This window comes from Mustela nivalis, assembly GCF_964662115.1.
Source record: "Mustela nivalis genome assembly, chromosome: 4".
Lineage (NCBI taxonomy): Eukaryota > Metazoa > Chordata > Mammalia > Carnivora > Mustelidae > Mustela > Mustela nivalis.
In genome coordinates, this window is record NC_139023.1 from 145,545,313 (window position 1) to 145,557,884 (window position 12,572).

Genomic DNA, 12,572 nt, shown 5'->3' on the forward strand with positions numbered 1-12,572 from the left:
TTTGTGACACTTGAAAGTAATTATGTCAACTTGATATTTATACTCACACTGTTTACAGCTCAACAGAAACGTGATTATTCCATTGCTGCTGGCTTACAGTATGAAGTTGGAGATAAATGTCAAGTAAGTGATTATATAGAGGAAGAAAAAATTTTACTTGCAATCTTAATTTACTGTAATAGTAATTAAGACAGTTCAAGTTTGAATGTGTTGTTAATTTGAGATTTCAGAATATATTTTATCACATATGCATTTTAATAGTTGTGAAAGTTTAGTTTTTTGATCCATTAGAGTACATTACCAAAATTTGTATATATATAAAAGCCATGGCATCCCATCATGTGATCTTTGAGTACAATGTCAGTCTTTGAAAAACTTGTTTGAAAGAAGTAACAATAACATAGTAGATTTTTAGGTATTTTCATTACAGTTGGCAGATTGCTGAAATTGATTCAGACTTGACATTATAGGCCAGTTTGTTTTATGAAAGTCCTCCTAGAAGATTTTGATGGGTACATAATGGTTTTCTGTTGGATTGAGAAAGAGTGAATAGTAATGAAGGGAGTTGTGCCATTCATTTTGAGTAAACTGTTGCTCTGGATTTAAGTAGCTGATTGTTAAAGGGGAAAGTTGGGTTAGATCACTTCTCAACTTGGAGTGATTTTGCAATCCTCACTCCCTATTTGGCAGTGTGTGCAGACAACTTTTGTTGTCACAGCACAGCTGGGGAGGTGCTATTGACATCCACTGGGTAGAGGCCAGGAATACTGCTAAACATCCTGCAGTGCACAGGACACCCCCTCTTACTGCTAACAAAGACTTGTCTAGTCTAGTGTTGATACTTCAAAGCTGGAGAAACTGGATAGTTTTTAAGGTTCCCTGTGGTTTTTTTGTTTTGTTTTTTGTTTTTGTTTTTTGTTTTTTTTTTTAAGATTTTATTTATTTGACAGAGACGAGAAGCAGTTAGAGAGAGAGAGTGCGAGGGAAGCAGGCTCCCCGCTGAGCAGAGAGCCCAATGCGGAGCTCGATCCCAGGACCCTGCGGTCATGACCTGAGCTGAAGGCAGAGGCTTTAACCCACTAAGCCACCCAGGCGCCCCATCTGTTGCTTTTTTTTTTTTTTTTAATGGAAAAATTGTCCTCTGTTTCCAAAACAAATAACCTAGGGACATAAAAATTTTATTTGGAGATAATTTTCACAAAAAATGGATTTCATTGAGAAGTGTTGCCTTTTAAAAATTACTTTAAAATAGCCATTGACAAACATTTTTGCTTGACTTGTGGTAACACTCAGTTTCCTGTGTGGTAGAGTGGTTTGTGGAAAGTATCTGATTGATGAGGATTATATTAGTATCAATGATAGCCTAAAGTATCTGATTGATGAGGATTATATTAGCATCAATGATAGCCTATCTTGGGACGCCTGGGTGGCTCAGTTGGTTAAGCAGCTGCCTTCGGCTCAGGTCATGATCCCAGCGTCCTGGGATCGAGTCCCACATCGGGCTCCTTGCTCCGCAGGGAGCCTGCTTCTCCCTCTGACTCTGCCTTCCACTCTGTCTGCCTGTGCTCACTTTCGCTCGCGCTCTCTCTCTGACAAATAAAATCTTTAAAAAAAAAAAAAAATGATAGCCTATCTTAAGAACTTTTAATAAAAGTGTTCTGATTCTGAGGTATTTGAAAGGAAAGGAAGAAGAGGATATGATTTATTTATGTTCTTCCTTACGGAATTGTCAGAAATGTGCTGTAATCACAGAACAGAATTCTGGAATCTTTTGTTACAGTGATTTGGAAAACTTGGAAAAGAACAGAAGTGAATCTCGGGCTTATTAGGGCCCCCCTCCTTCTCACTCCCCCTTAACAGAGAAGATTGCTTACGCTGCATCAATAAAACTTGCTTGTTATTTTAAGTCAAGTATGTTTCCTTTGAGGTTGCAGTGCTTTTGGTAAAGTAGATGTTCTTGATAAAGTAGATGGTAAAGCAGATACTTGTTTTAATTTTTTCCTTTTTAAAGTATTTTGTTTCTATACCTACTAGATTATCTCACTTGGGTAAAATTTAATTGATATTTTATTACAGAAACTGCTGTGACTCAAAGGTGATTTTACTCAAGCATTTAAGATGTAGTTTAAACTTTTCACAGATTAACTTCAGAAAGATCTGTTTTATTGCTAGTCTGTTGAAGGGAGGGAAGGTTCACTATCCTTTTGTGAGTAATGAAGAATGAAACCTTAGCTTTAGGACTAAATCTAGAAATAGTAAGTTAACTTGAAGGAGTGCTGCGTACCTTGGGCTTATGTGCAGTGATCAGCAGGTACCCTGTTCATTAAGTACTGTTTGACTCTAGGAAGAAACCTAAAGGCTTACTGTTGTCACAGTTTGCTGTTGGGTAGTAACAGTTGTGTATTAGAGAACATGTATGTCATGGATCTAGTTTTAGGGGAAAAAAAAGGTCACAGTTACTCATTTTAAAAATTGAGAAAGTGGGGGTGCCTGGGTGGCTCAGTGGGTTAAAGCCTCTGCTTTCGGCTCGGGTCATGGTCCCAGGGTCCTGGGATCAAGCCCCACATCGGGCTCTCTGCTCAGCAGGGAGCCTGCTTCCTCCTCTCTCTCTGCCTGCCTCTCTGCCTACTTGTGATCTCTGTCTGTCAAATAAATAAATAAAATCTTAAAAAAAAATAAAAATTGAGAAAGTGAAAAGATAATAGTAATTATAATATGAGGTTCTCTCATTTATAGAGTGGTTGCTGTGTGTTAGTGCCCTTTCTGTATATCATATGTTCCTCATTCCATCTCCATGAGTCCTATGATGTAGGTACTATTATTAGCTCTATTTTGCATGTGAGGACACTGAAGCATGAAACAAGTAACTTGCCAAAGGTCATATTGCTGGTAAGTAGAAAAGATGGGCCTAGAATCCCGGTATGCAGTGCTAGCACCCTTTGTTTGGAACTGGGGCATGCTGCCTCTCTTGTTGGGAGCCTGATAGATTGTGGTCCTGCATCTCTGTAAATTACTTATAGAAACGGTTTATAAAATTTTGGAAGTGTGAACAAAAAAAGGCTTTTTTTTTATGCTAGAGGTCTGGGGGGGGTCAGAAAAGTATGTTATACCATTTTGAGCTTGGTTTTGTTTTTAACAGTATACAGTCCTTTTCTCTTTAATTAAAAATAAGATAAAAATTTAAAAGGTGAGATCATTAATGCAAAGGAAGCAGGTGACTGATTTTTCTTTCCGGAATTGTTCAGCAGGTTAGGTTGGATCACAATGGAAAATTTTCTAATGCAGACTTTCCAGGGATTCACTCAGAGAATGGACCAGTTTTGGTCGAAGAACTTGGAAAGAAGTATGTACTGCTCTTCAACTGAGGCATTTACGGTCTCTTCCATTTAGCCTATTATAATCATGAGGATTTCTAAATTACCCTATGTATTTGTAAATTAATCAAAGGTATTGCCTTTGTGTAGAAAATGAATTCATTTAGATCTCTTGAAAGAGCAGTTTGAGTTCAGATTTTGTGTTTTGTGTGTTAATGCATTTTAAAAACTTGTTTTGTTGCTTACAGTTTAAAATGTGCCATTCTTTGTAAAGGCAGTTTGGTAAATTGACTCTTGTAACTGTAAAGTGGGGAACATTGGAGGACAGGGACCATATTCATTTCTAATTTTCACTTAGTACGACATTGCATGTAGTTAATTTTCACTAAATGTTTGTTTGTCACATAGGGTAGTAAAATACTATGGTTGACTTGCTGTTACATAGTCTTTGTAGCACCTTTTGTTTCAGTTCCTGCTCTCTTTGTTAGAAAAAAGGGTAGTGAGTCACACCTAAACTTTACTAGGGAAAATATCAAACATATGCAAATGTAAAGATAGTACATTGAACTCCACTGATAGTACATGTAACCCCACTGTAAGCATCACCCTGTTGCAGCAACTAACTGTGTTTGACAGCCTTTTCTAATCAGTTCTCCCTAACCCCCTTTTTAAAAAATGGGTATGGAATTGAATAAAGCAGATGCCAGACAACACATCATTTAATAGACACTTAGCTGCTTATGTATGCCTCTAACATAATATGGACGCCTCCCTGCCTTAGCTGTAGTACCATCAGCACATCTAACAGAATTAAAGTCATTCCTTTTTTATCCAATATTTTCCTTAGATTGTGCTTAAGTCTTTTAGTCTTCCATTTTTTTAGGTTAGAAAATATGCTTTTGATTTATGTCATCTGACTTGATTAGAATTATATCTGGAATTAGAATTAGGATTATACAATGCTTTGTATTTTAATTTAAGAACTAAAACTAAATTCTTTTGTAAGTTAAAAATCCTCATGCAGAATACTTAAGTAGATACTCTTACTAGGAATATTTTTTTTTTTTATAAATGTTTTTCTCTTGAAGACACTCCTCGAAGAACTTCAAACCACCTCCCTCTGAAAGCTGGAACACTGTATCAGGGAAGAAGATGAGAAAACCTTCCACTTCTGGACAAAATTTCCACTCTGGTTAGGATTATATCAAATTAATCTTTCTTTGGGGGAGGGATGTTGGTACTTGGGATTGTTTGTTTATTTTTAAATAGGAAAGTTATGTGATTTTTTTGGCTTTTTGTCATAGACATGGATTACAGAGGGCCAAAGAATCCAAGCAAGCCAATAAAAGCTCCCTCAGCACTACCTCCTCGACTCCAGCATCCTTCGGGAGTAAGACAACATGCATTCTCTAGTCATTCTGCAGGGTCACAGTCTCAGAAACCCTCCAGTGAGCACAAAAATCTTAATAGGACACCTTCACAGATCATAAGGTAACCTTCCTGAATGCAAAGGAAATAGAAATGGAGCAGTATTTCTTTTATCTGCCATGGTACATGCATGCAAATAGTTATAATTTTTTGTTCATTTGTCTGTAGTATAATATTAAAAGTATTGTTGATAAAATACCATGTAAGGATTTCAGTATTTTATAATTAAATGCATAATTCTCATTAAATCAAAGTAATTTTTAGGGTAAGGCATCTTTAGTTTTGAGTAATTTTTTCAAATGATCTGGGAGACCTTATCCTAGCCAAGTCTATTCTTGCACTTAATAGTTTTCTGGTAGCTTGTGATTTGTTAAATGCTCCCTCTATATAGGAACTTAACCAAAATGGTCCGTTGTCTTTGTTCTGATAAGTTTGGGTTGTTTGTGACATGTGCCTAATATTGAATTGGGGCTACAGAGTGTATAAGTTACTGTAATCCTGCATATTAGCAATCTGACTGAATATCCAAAGACAGATGAACTTCAGGATCATAATTTTCCTGTATAGTAGATTTTATTTTTTCCCTAATCTTTTTGTGGAGTAGTTTATAGCCCTTAGGGTGTGTCTTAAGTTGAGGCTGTCCTTTCCATGCAAACTTAGCCATGTTTCTTCGGCACTGGAGCCCTGTGACCATTGCCTTTCCCATTCCAAGCTTCGTCTCCCCAAGGGCCTGAGCAGCTGTAGCATCAGCTTATGTGTTTGCCAAACTCTGGTCTTCATTTCCTTTATTTCCAGCTTTTGGGCATTCCCCTTTCTTGGGTATGTCCTTAACCTTTTTCTTTCTTTCTTTCTTTCTTTTTTTAAAATTTTTATTTATTTTAGAGAGAGAGTGTGGGAGTTGGGGAAGGGCAGGGGGAGAAGAAGAGAGGGAGAGAATACCAAGCAAACTTCTGAGTGGGGAGCCGAATATGGGCTTAATCTCACGACCCTGAGATCATGACCTGAGCCAAAATCAGGAGTCCTAAGCCTAACTGACTGAGCCATCCAGGTGCCTGACACATCCAGGTGTCAGTAAAGATAGTTTATACAATAAAGATCTTCAAGACAGGGTTGTAGCTTCCTAGGCTGTCATATGCCAAATACTGTGTTAGTTTTCTGGGGCTTTTTTAGCAAGGTACCACAGACTTCTGGCTTAAAACAGCAGAAATTTATTCTTAACGGGTCTGGAGGCTAGCAGTCTGAAATCAAGTTGGCAGTAAGGCCATACTCTTTCTGAATGCTCTAGGGGCGAGTCTGTTTCCTGTCTCTCCTTTGGTGTTCCCTGGCTTGTGGGTGCATCACCCTGGTCTCTGCCTCAATCATCACATGGTGTTTTCCCTGTGTCTCTCTCTCCTAATAAAGATAGAGAAGTCATATTGGGTTTAGGGCCTACCCTCCCCCGATAAGATCTTGTCTTAACTTAAAGTCATATGCACAGGTACCAGTGGTTAGGACTTGAATATATCTCTTTGGAAAGTACACTTCAATCATAAAAACACCAGGACCCTCAAGTTCATTACATTTTTCTTTTAGTTTAACAAACTATTAAGGATAGGTAATTATTTTGTGTTCAAAATCCAAAGCTTTGAGAAGTTTATTTATTTTGATAATTCTTCCTATCCCAATTTTCCGAGTAATCTAGTTTCCTTCTGCAGAGGCATCCAGTACTCAGATTCTTGTGTTTCCCTCCTGGGATACTTCACATATGCATGAAAATTACATATATATCCACAAACCAACTTTTCAAAAGTTCTAATAAGAATAAATGATTAAAAATCAGTCAGAAGAAAGATGTTCCCTCATTCCCGGTTAGTGAAACAAATACAGTCCTGAGAATTGGCCTGGGTAAAGAGTGGTCAGGGCCGTGCTTTCTTGGCATGCCCAGCAACAGTGTGCAGGGACATTGAGGGATCGTGTGGGTTATCATTCCTAACAGATAGAATTGGAGCCATTAATCAACTGCTTGTGGCTAAGGTCTGTTGTTTGGACATTAGACTCCCCTAACATCTGGTGGCATCTTTTTTAAAGCAGGCAAAGGACCTAAGAGTATTAACTTATTTTGAATATTAACTTTGGAAGCCTAAAAATATGAAGTAGATATATGAAGGTCATGGGCAGAATTAAGATTTTCCTTAAATAAAATTCACTTTTTTTTTTTTTTTTAAGATTTTATTTATTAACTTGACAGAGATCACAAGTAGGTAGAGAGGCAGGCAGGGGGTGGGGGCGGGAAGCAGGCTCCCTGCTGAGCAGAGAGCCTGATGTGGGGCTCTATCCCAGGACTCTGGGATCATGACCTGAGCCAAAGGCAGAGGCTTTAATCCACTGAGCCACCCAGGCACCCCAAGTTCTCAGTTTTTTAATAGATTAAAAAAGAAACATTTTGGGGCACCTGGGTGGCTCAGTGGGTTAAGCCTGTGCCTTCGGCTCAGGTCATGATCCAAGTCCCGGGATTGAGCCCACGGGCTCTCTGCTCAGTACGGAGCCTGCTTCCCTCTCTCTCTCTGCCTGCTTCTCTGCCTACTTGTGATCTCACTCTAATAAATAATCTTTAAAAAAAAATGTTTTTTTTTCCCCTTGAACACAAAGATCCTCTAAAGAAAATACACATAGACTAGGAAGGGGCGGATTTTATACTTTTATTTACCACAAACTCAACTTATGGCAAGTGTTTTGTGGTGTTGTAGCCAGTCTCCTAGGAATAGGTAAAATAATCAGACAGTTGTGAAATGTCATTGTCTTCCTAGGATCTTTTTTATGTGTTAGCTATATACTGGATGTATAAAAATACTGGAGAGCAGAAGGCAGTGGATAATATATAGACACTAAGCTTCAAAGAATTTTTTTTTTTTTTAAAGATTTTATTTATTTATTTGACAGACAGAGATCACAAGTAGGCAGAGAGGCAGGCAGAGAGAGAGAGAGAGGGAAGCAGGCTCCCTGCGGAGCAGAGAGCCCGATGCGGGGCTCGATCCCAGGACCCTGAGATCATGACCCGAGCCAAAGGCAGCAGCCCAACCCACTGAGCCACCCAGGCGCCCCAGCTTCAAAGAATTTTTGACATTGTAATTGATAATATGGGAACCCACTTGGATTTGCAGTTAAGTGTGCCTTCTCCACTGTTGTTGTGAGAGTGAATTTTACTAGCATATGGAAACAAATTTAGAGATTCCTGATGACTAAATATTTGGAATAAGAGTTTCAAAAAAAATCTAAAGTATGGAATTTTATAGCTAATAGTGTAATTAATTTAAGCCCACTACTTTATCTTGACTTTATTTCTTATATTTAACACATCAGTTTTAAAATCTTTTAGTTATAGAATAAAAGAACTGGGGTGCCTGGATGACTCAGTGGTTAAAGCCTCTGCCTTTGGCTCAGTTCATGATCCCAGGGTCCTGGGATCGAGCCCCGAATCAGGCTCTCTGCTTGGCAGGGGGCCTGCTTTCCCACTTCTCTCTGCCTGCCTCTCTGCCTACATGTGATCTCTGTCAAATAAGTAAATAAAGTCTTAAAAAAAAAAGAATAAAAGTATTGTAATGTTGGGTCTGATGACTTTACCTCTCACTTTTTTTCATTTCTTAATGGTATTGGTCTCTGTCTTTGGAGATAATAAAATATATCAGTAACCAGTGCAAGATTGTCATGTATGCTTTCACTGCACAAGTGCTGAGAAAGAGTAATGTTGTTGTTGAATGTCTCTGCTCCAGCTGACTGCACATAGGAAAGATTTGGTTCTTGCTGTCTGATGGGTTAGGGTGAGGTAGACAGTTGGGGTGATAGGAGATGGTGGTGAGGTAGTGTTAGCTTTCCAGGAATGCCTGGCACTTGCTGAATCCTCTCAGGGGTCTGAGGAAGACTGGTCTAAGATTGTGAGGGTCCAGATTTGCTCCTCTCCTTTTTTTTCCCAACTGGGCTTGACATCAGCCCTGTTGGAGTTAGGGTGTGATTTTAAGTGGGACTACATGAGGACATGAAGTGGCTATTCTTTATTTTGGAGGTTTAAAAAAAAATCAGATGGTATCACTGTATCCTCACTTATTTATTTTTAAAAAGACTTATTGATTTAGCTTTGTGGGGGGTGGGGCAGAGGGAGGAGAGAATCTCAGGCAGATTCCCCATTAAACTTGGAGCCTGCCTCTGGCTTGATCTCATGGCCCTGAGTTCTTGACCTGAGCTGAAATCAAGAATCTGATGCTTAACTGACTCTGCCACCTAGGTGGCCCCGTGTCATGTCTGGTATTGTGACCAGGTATTTTTCCTGTACGTTTGGATTTTCATTTTCCACTGTTGTGGAACTGTTAGACATTATAGAAGTATTATTCATACTGCCTATAATAGTTACAAGCCATATAAGCATTAGGGTTTTGGTATAGGCTGGTAAACTATTCATGAATTTCTTGTCATCCTTCTCAGACCAAAATTATATTGAGATGATGATGGCAGACTTATCTGCAGTTCTTATCTAGTCTGGCGTATTTTAATTTTTATTCTTTCTAGCTTTCTATCTCTCTCGGCGGTATCATCAAAAAGCAGCACTGTCTGCTTTGAATGTTGCCCTGAAGTATACAGAAAATGAGAGTGCTCTTGAGATCTAATCTAATAACTTTTCTTTTGAAAGTGAGTTATATGACAGAATTGGACTATGGCATAAAGAATATATATAGTACTTAAGTTTCTGCTCTAATGAAAAGGAAAAACATCTCAGTTACTTCTGTACCACTTGAAAGTGAGTTATATTTTCCTTTTCTTCTTTTTTTCTTGTCTTCCCCTATTGACTCTCATGTTGCCATAAGCTATAGGATCTTCCATTGACTGAACATGTATTAGGCCACCAAAAGTTCTATAATGTCACAGTGCAGCTAAATTAGTCAAATATTTGTATTGCAAAAAAAAAGTTTTTTTATTTTAGGTACTCCATACATTATGTCTTTTTTTTTTTTTCATGACGACAATGTTTTATTTGACAGAAAACCTGATCGTGAGAGAGCTGAGGATTTTGATCACACGAGTCGAGAATCTAACTATTTTGGCCTCTCCCCAGAAGAGCGCAGAGAGAAGCAAGCTATAGAAGAATCTCGTTTACTCTATGAGATTCAGAACAGAGATGAACAGGCCTTCCCAGCCCTTTCCGTATGTATAAGAAGAGATTTTGAATGTTGTTCACAAACCTTTCCTTAATATAGTGTTTATATTAAACTATAGTTTCTAATGATAGACTGGTAATTTTTTTTTTTTTTTTTAAGATTTTATTTATTTATTTATTTGTCAGAGAGAGAGAGAGAATGAGAGGGAGGGAGAACACAAACAGGCAGAGCAGCAGGCAGAGGCAGAGAGAGAAGCAGGCTCCCTGCTGAGCAAGGAGCCTGATGCGGGACTTGATCCCAGGACCCTGGGATCATGACCTGAGCCGAAGGCAGCAGCTTAACCAACTGAGCCACCCAGGCATCCCTAGACTGGTAATTTTTAAACTGAAAGGTACTTTAAAGATCATGTAGTTGCCCCTCATTTTCATGTTTTTCATGAGGACGATGAGGTTTGAAGATAGTACTTGTTGGCAGAGTTGAGGCAAGTAAATTGGTTAGCTGACTAGTTTAGTATTTTCTCTTGAGCCAAAAAAATACATATATTTTGTTAGCTAAAGTTATGCAATAGAGGTTCATATTCAGTAACAGGATACGTCTATAAAATCAGGAAACTCTTTTTAGTGTCCTTTACTAAACCCACTAGGACCCAGTTTATAGATATAGAAAGAATTGTCATTCAGGATGTTTGCTGTGAGAGGTGGTAATCCATGTAATCCTGTGGCTTTGCCCTTGCTCTGTGTGTCAGATGGCAGGCTATGATGGATACTTCTCTGATGAAAGAAATGGTGTCTACCCTTGGGTCTCTTAATTCTATGGGGGGAGTCAGAAGGGAAAGCTATTCTCATGTAAAATGAGGTAACTAACTCAGTTTGGGGCACTGAGGGCCCCTGTGCCTGCGATCTTTCAAATATTGGTAAATGTACCAAGTACCACGTGATTCAGAGTGGTGGACACGTTTTCTTAACAGTGGATTAAACAAAATGTAATGCTACCAGGTATACCAGTATAAAATATTAAAGCACTATGTACTCAATTCTCTATCCTCTTACCTCTGTGGAATCCTTTAGAGGTGTGAGATGTTCAGTTGAAACCACTGATCTGGAATAGTAGTTCAGTCTGGCCACAGAGGTTGGAGCTTATGAATTATTGGAAGATGTGCCCAAATCCATGTGCATTATGCTAAGTATATTTGTCTCTATATGATAGATGTTATTTTCCCATAACATAATGTTTAGATAATAAAAAAGTACAAATCATTTACACTTGTATCCTAGCTTTTGTCCTTTTGTTGTTGTTATTGTAAAATATAACTAGTGTATGTGAATGGTAAAAGTGGTAGTGAATGGTAAAAATACCACTAGTGTAATGTGGGAATAAATTGAGATTTTTTGATGGTTATCACACGTAACATTTTTAGACCTGTCTTGGACTTGATAGTGACTTAGGTCTGTCTTCTAGCAAATTCCTGTCACAGAGGGCTGAGTTCTTGTTCTCAGCTGTGTGCAACTCATAGAGAGCTAGAGAAGGAAAGGACTTTTAGAGATAGTTAAACTTAGAAACCTGACTTGGTCCCTTTGTTTCACCAGTTAGAAGGTTAGATCTCATGCAGAGCTTTAGGGTTTGCTGATGGTCAGCATTTCAGTGAGAAGAATCCTGGTACACTGTATCTGCTAATTTGACTTTGGGTATTTTTTCCATCACAAAGGTCTGGCCCTATAATGGGCTTTTGAAGATTTGTGTGAAGTGTGCTGTCCTTGGTGCAAAGGACACAAGTGTAATAAGTTGGAAGGTGAAGGTTTAGTCAGGGTGGCTTCCTGAAGAAGGGTTATGAAGACGTCACTCTACTAATTTAGGCTAAAGGTCTGATTGCCTAATATTTTTGACTTATTAATAAGCATATTGCTATAGACTATATAATTAAACAGGAACCCTATGTCCAATTTTTTATAGTTCTGGAAGTATAAAGACATCAGGCTATGAATTTTGATATTTTTAATCAGATATGTGAAAAATAAGATAAATTTTAGGACTTTTCTTCATAACATTTGTGGGTAGATCTTTAAAACAAAGTATTGGATTTTTGTTCATTTTAAGAGCTCGTCAGTCAGTCAGTCAGCTTCTCAGAGTAGCAACCCATGTGTCCAGAGAAAATCATCACACGTAAGTGACAGAAAAGGAAGCAGGCGGAGAATGGATACTGAAGAACGGAAAGATAAAGGTATGTTATTTCAGCATTTGAAAGCAGATGCTAGAGCTCTGTCTGGTTTAAAGTCATAGGCTGGGAAAGAACCCTTTCTAAATCATTAAGTAGTGTAACAGGCACATATCTCACTTGCAGAGAAACATTGACACAGGCTAAAAGCATGTTAAATGTTACCCTGAAAACTACATTTTTCATTGACTAAACACAGTTCAAATAGTACTTTAGCCTTTGTCTTCATATTTTGTTGTTCTAGCCTCAGACCTATCTACTGGCTGATACTGTCTTTTTTTTTTTTTTTAATCTTGACCTGTTACAGACTCTGTTCATGGGCATATTCATTTGGATAAAAAACCTGAGCCAAGCACACTGGAGGTAAATGTTTTAAATAATAATTATATCTCCCTCCCGCCCTAAACATGATAAAATAGCAGGAAGAAGGAGAAGCTGGAGATTATTTCATCATTTCATAACTAAGTATTACAGAAGTAGAAAAGCAGAAAA

The 12,572-nt window shown here is 38.2% G+C and overlaps 1 protein-coding gene across 7 annotated transcripts in view; it reads left to right on the forward strand.

The window, feature by feature from the left end:
* Positions 1-12,572, forward strand: part of OTUD4 (OTU deubiquitinase 4) — a 57,743-nt gene that overhangs the window by 23,945 nt on the left and 21,226 nt on the right. For 5 of the 7 annotated variants that reach the window (XM_082728262.1, XM_082728259.1, XM_082728257.1 and 2 more), the window contains exons 10-16: positions 59-123; positions 3,246-3,343; positions 4,403-4,506; positions 4,619-4,805; positions 9,752-9,914; positions 11,963-12,086; positions 12,388-12,443. In XM_082728262.1, coding sequence (XP_082584388.1) covers positions 59-123; positions 3,246-3,343; positions 4,403-4,506; positions 4,619-4,805; positions 9,752-9,914; positions 11,963-12,086; positions 12,388-12,443 — 797 coding nt within the window. The remainder of the gene's footprint in view (positions 1-58; positions 124-3,245; positions 3,344-4,402; positions 4,507-4,618; positions 4,806-9,751; positions 9,915-11,962; positions 12,087-12,387; positions 12,444-12,572) is intronic. The other 2 variants (XM_082728258.1, XM_082728263.1) reach the window with 1 other exon arrangement.